The following is a 6,000-nucleotide window of genomic DNA, read 5'->3' on the forward strand; positions in this document are numbered from 1 at the left end:
ACCCGTCGGACCGACCCGCCAAACCCACTGAAAAAGTCGGGTCGGGTTAGGATTTGAAACCCGCTAAATAAAAAAAATCCACCAAACCCGTACCGCCAAATTGACGGGCTTTGGCGGAGCGGGTCGGTCCGCCGGGTCGGAGATTTTTTTCTTTTTTTAATTAAATAAAAAAACTATTACTATTATAAAATTAACAATTATAAAATTTTCAAACACTTTTTTTTATTTTTTATTTTTATTCTTCTTTTAGTTATTAATTTTATTTATTTTATTTTACAATTTCGTATATATGCTCAAATTATGTGACTTATTTTTTAAAATAAAGATGGTTCTATTAACAAATATTATTTTGAACAATTTTATTGAAGTTAAAAATAAAAAAAAAGATAGTGAAAAAAATTATATTATAATTTGACTAATTTTTATTTGTATTAGATTTTTTAATTATTATTTTTTGGTTAATTTTAATAAATTTTATTTAAAAAATAAAAATAAAAAAGAGTCAAACAGGCTAGCCCGCCGACCCGCCAATCCGTCATAAAGAGGGACGGGCTAGCATTTTGAACCCATCTTAGTTGGCGGGGCGGGCCGGCCCGCACTGTTTATAGGGCGGGCCTAGGCGAGGTGGGGCAGGCCAGCCCGCTTTGCCACCCCTAATCTCAACAGCGGCGTCGTGTCGTCGCCGACAAACCTTGTCCCACCACCGATTGGCGACAGCGAAGACCAACGACTAAGGCGATAGGGAAGACGCCGGAAGCGAGGGAGCGTGAGGAGTAATCTTCATATCACAGCAACGATGGCCATGGAGAAGGGAAGGAGAGGAGTCGTCTTGCAGCATCTGTCGAGTTGGGTTGGAGTTGGGAATTCTGTCAGTTCGGGATCCTCGACACCAGGGTATGGCCGGAGATAAAGAGCTTCCACGATTTCGGCATGCCACCGGTTCTCACAAGGTGGCATGGACAATGCGAGTCCGTTCCAGATTTCGATCCTTTCCTCTGTAACAGAAAGCTCATCGGAGCCAGTATTTTATCCAAAGGATACTCATTGTCCTCCGGCGGCAATTACATGGTTAGGGAGAAGGACCAAGTGTCACCATGCAACCGTGAAGGATATGGAAGGTTTGAGAAGGGATGTTTTCAAGAGAGAGAAGAATATATTTTAGAAATGATGATGATTGTGAATAGTTTTTTAAAGGGTAAAATTGGAAAAAAATGTTTATATTTTGACCCGAAGAATTTGAAGATAGGAATAAAATTGATGCAAATCAAAAATGTTAAGAATAAAATTAAACAAATTAAAATTTATTGATATTTTTAAAACTTTTGACAAATTTCATGGACAAAAAATATACTTTATCCAATTTTTTATATATAACTATATTTTAATAAAAAATAAAAAGTATTGTTTTTTATCAGTTTGGACACATATAAACATAATCAAGTGTTGGCACATTTGATTTTATTTTTAGCTTTTTTTTTAAATAAATTTAAAAATAATATATATTGTTAATGTAAAATATTATCTAGAATATTTTATATAATTAGTTTTTTTATACTTTAATATCAATATATGATACTTTTTTTTGTCTTGACCATAATCAAATGTCTTCTAATTCTTGTTTCTATTATCATATAGAAGTCGGATCGCTAAAATGGATTAAGTCTATCGGGTCAACTTGTTAGTCCGTTTAAACAAACAGATTTTATCTTTAAAATTAAACTCGTTTAAATAACAAGCTAAACAGACTAGCTCGCGAGTTAAATGGGTGGACTTTTTTTTGTATTCAAAAAATTCAGCAAATATCTTCTCTAGTCTAACCCATCAATTAATGAAATATTGTTTATTTATAATTTTTGAGTTAAAAATAATTAAAATATTTTTAAAAAATAAAATAAAAAATAATTTATTAAACTAACTATAAACGATCTGTGCTAAAAATTATACTCCGTGAACAAAACGAATTTAAACAGCCATACATGGAAAGAAGTGTGTTTCAAAATCGTTGTCAGCATTGCATACCGTAAATAATAAAGGGTATAGTATGGTGACTATTATTATAATAGTCACGATAATTATATAATTCTAGTAATATTTAAAAGATATTGTTAAAATTAAATGATATTTTTATATTAAAAAATAAAATTAACGAATGTTACAAATAGTATAAAAAAATATAATGTTAATAGTAAGAATACTATTTAAGTAATAAGCGTAAAAAATATATAACCACCTTAGCTACTAGAATAATAGATTCCACTAAATAATAAGAGTAAAAAATAAATAGGTCTTTGACCTTTTTAAATGTAGGCATTTTTATTCCTCATAATTAAAAAATACATTTAAAAATCTCTCATCTTATAAAACGCGTAACCATAGTTATCAAATCCGGTTTGACCCGGCCGGTTCGACCGGAAATCCGGTCACCTGATCGGGCCGAGCCATACGTTGAACTGGCCTTGCAATAGACCCGGTGGAATCCGGTTCAACCCGGTGGGTTTTGATGAAAACCGGTGACCTGGCCGGGTGATGTGACCCGGTCCGGGTGGTGCAATTTTTTTTTTATTCCTAAACAAAACGGCGTCGTTCTAATGAATAATGATTCCCCCTTCCCCAAACTGAAATGAAACCCTAATGGCTATCCCCCCTTCCCCCATTGCCTCACCTCACATCTCCTGATCTCCCTAATGGCGTCTGAGAAGAGTTCTCTGAGACTTTGAGAGTCTGAGTTCATCAATCGGCCTCACCAGTCACCGCCGATACACCCCCCCAGCCAACCTCGTCGTCGTCACTCTCAGTCTCGCGTGGTCCTCGTCAGCGCTGTTCATCAAGTCGCGGCCTCACCTCTCGTCGTCACTCTCAGTCTCGAGTGGTCCTCATCAGCGCTGTTCATCAACTAGCTCAGAACGCTTCTGCGGCCTCACCTCTCCGTCATTCACAGTCTCTGTTCCCTCAGTCTCTGCCTCAATTCCTCTACTCCCTCAGGTCAGTGCCTCTGCTATTGACCTATTGTTATGGAATCTGTTGATAAATTTGATTTTTTAGAGTAGTTCTTGAATTGTATTGTTGCTGGATGCTGGTGGGTAATTTGGTCTCTGTTGAATTGAATTATATTGTTGCTGGTTGCTGGTTGGTAATTTTAGTCTCTGTTGAATTGTTCTTGAATTGTATTTTCCCTGTTTGTTGCTGGTTGCTGCTGTTGCTGGTTGTTGTGTTGGTAATTTGGTATATAGTTTTTTAGTTGCTGGTTGTTTAGAGTTGCTGTTAGTTGAATCAGGAAACTTTGGTGTTGTTGTTTACTGCTGGTTTGTTTAGACTTTAAACTTTAGAGTTGCTGTTAGTTGAATCAGGGAACTTTGGTGAAATGGTGGTGGTTGTTGTGTTGCTTAAAAACTGATTTAAGCAAATCCTTTGTTGTTGAAAATATTTTTGGTTTCTTTGCTAGAATTTTAAAAATGGCTTCATCTCAAACACCATCAGAAATGCCACCATCTCAAGAACAAGCATCATCAGCAACTCCTATCCCTGATCTTACCACTAAAAGAGTTTATAACAATAGAGGAAAGACTGATCCAGCTTGGGGTCATTGTAAACAAATTGTGGAAAAAACAGGGAAAATTACTATGATGTGCATATATTGTGACAAACCTGTTAGGGGAGGTGGGATTAATCGATTTAAGTATCACTTGGCTGGAAAAGGAGGAGATGTTGAGAAGTGCAAAAAGGTTCCACCTGCTGTTGCTCATCAATTTGGGCAAAGTATTGAAGAATTTATGAATAAGAAAAGGAAAACTCAAGAAAATTATGCAGAAAGTTATGGAGAATGTGATGATGTTGAAAGAGAATTTGATAGAATGGAAGAGGTTGAAGCACGACAGCAACAACTCCAACATTCAAGGACAAGGTTGCCACCACCCGCAGCTAGGAAAGGGAAAAAGACTACTGGAATAGAGACTTTTTTCCCATCTTCAACAACACCTGGAGCCCAACCAACGATAAAAAGTGTATTGCAAAGTAAAGAAATTGTAGAAAAATGTGACATTGCCATTGCAAAGTGGATGGTTGATGCTTTTGTGCCATTTAATGCAGTTAATTCAGCATATTACCAACCAATGATTGATGCTATTGCAAACATGGGTGCAGGATATAAAGGTCCAAACTTTGGTAGAGTTCGTGGGTATTTGTTGAGTAAGTTGGTGGAGGATGTGAAAAAGATGATTGAACAGTATCGTGAAATTTGGAAGCGAACTGGATGTACTATCATGGCTGATGGATGGACTGATCGTTGTAGGCGCACTTTAATTAACTTCTTGGTTTATTGTCCTAAAGGAACTATCTTCCTAAAGTCTGTTGATGCTTCTCATGCCTCCAAGACTGCTGAATTATTGTTTAAGCTTTTTAAGGATGTTGTCAACTTTGTCGGTCCTGAAAATGTTATTCATATAGTGACGGATAATGCTGCAAATTATGTTGCTGCTGAAAGGTTGTTGGAAGCTGAATTCCCTAAGTTGTATTGGTCTCCTTGTGCTGCGCATTGTATTAATTTGATGTTGCAAGATATTGGAAAGTTGAATGAAGTCAGTGAGACAGTTTCACATGCTTCAAAGATTACTAAATACATATATAATCATTGTCATCCATTGTATCTTATGAGGAAGTTTACCGGTGGACGAGAAATACTTCGTCCAGCTCCAACTCGCTTTGCTACCAATTTCATAGCTTTGCAGAGTATTCTGGCTCAAAAAGATGCATTAAGAGCTATGGTAACTTCTAAAGAATGGACAATCTCAGCCTACTCCAAAGAAGCTAAAGCTAAAACATTTGTGGATCAAGTTTTAGACTCTAAGTTTTAGAATCAATGTACAGATGTTGTCAAGCTTACTGAGCCACTTGTTCGTGTGCTTCGTATTGTGGATAGTGAAGATAAAGTTGCAATGGGTTTTTTGTATCAAGCTTTTAATATGGCTAGAGAAGAGATAGTGAAGAGGTTTCGACGAAGAAAGAAGATTGTGGAGCCTTACTTGAAGATTTTGGATACTCGTTGGGATTCACAACTTAAAAAAAATCTTCATGCTGCTAGCTATTGGTTAAACCCTGCTTTTCGATTCAATGCTGCTGAATTTGAAAAACATAAGCAAACCACTTATGGCCTACTAGATGTAATTGAGAAATATTCATATGATGATTCAGAATTGAATACTAAGTTGACAAGTGAGAAGAGAATATATTCTAATGCTGAAGATGATTTTGGAAGACAATCTGCACTGCGTGAACGAAGCACAGTGATGCCAGGTAAATATTTTATTTAGTTTTATCTTTCTTTATTCGTTAATTTATTTAGAAAAGCTAATTGTAATGCATTGCCTCTTTTGATTTTAAGACCAATGGTGGGAATCTTATGGAACTAGAGCACCAAATTTACAAAAGTTAGCCATTCGTGTTTTAAGTCAAACTTGTAGTTCTTCTGGTTGTGAGCGAAATTGGAGTATTTTTGAACACATCCACACAAAGAAGAGGAATCGGTTAGAACATCAAAAGCTTAATGATCTTGTTTTCGTTCATTATAACTGGAGGCTACAACAAAGGTATCTTCTATAATTATTTATCTAATTTTAAAAAGTATTGTTCATTAAAATTTAATCTTTAGTTTAGTAATTACATAACTTGATAACATAGGAATCTAATGAGAAAGCAAAGCTATGATCCAATTTGTCTTGATACATTTGATGACCAATTTGTTAGGATTTGGTTGAATTAGTCCCACATTGCTTAGGATAGCAAATGGAGTGGGTGGCCTAGGCTATAAATATGAGGCTAAGTTCTCCATATTTTTTGCACCAGTCGGAAACACTTAAAGCTTGTATCTGACTTTTTCTTTTCCTCTATACTCTTTGATTAGAGAGTGTTGTGAGGTGTAGTTAAATATTTGCTTTGAGAGTGTGGGTGTACTGGGGTGCTGGTGCGGTATTTGTAACCCACTAACTTACCGGCAAGTGCATCGGG

At 36.0% G+C, this 6,000-nt stretch overlaps 1 protein-coding gene across 1 annotated transcript; it reads left to right on the forward strand.

Annotated features, from left to right (window-relative positions):
• The first annotated feature begins 3,452 nt into the window (after positions 1-3,452).
• Positions 3,453-4,850, forward strand: LOC112757834 (uncharacterized). The gene has a single exon (XM_025806385.1). The coding sequence runs from the start codon at positions 3,453-3,455 to the stop codon at positions 4,848-4,850; it is 1,398 nt and encodes a 465-aa protein (XP_025662170.1).
• Positions 4,851-6,000: the final 1,150 nt, after the last annotated feature.

Source organism: Arachis hypogaea, chromosome 6 (genome assembly GCF_003086295.3).
Source record: "Arachis hypogaea cultivar Tifrunner chromosome 6, arahy.Tifrunner.gnm2.J5K5, whole genome shotgun sequence".
In the NCBI taxonomy this organism is placed as follows: Eukaryota; Viridiplantae; Streptophyta; class Magnoliopsida; order Fabales; family Fabaceae; genus Arachis; species Arachis hypogaea.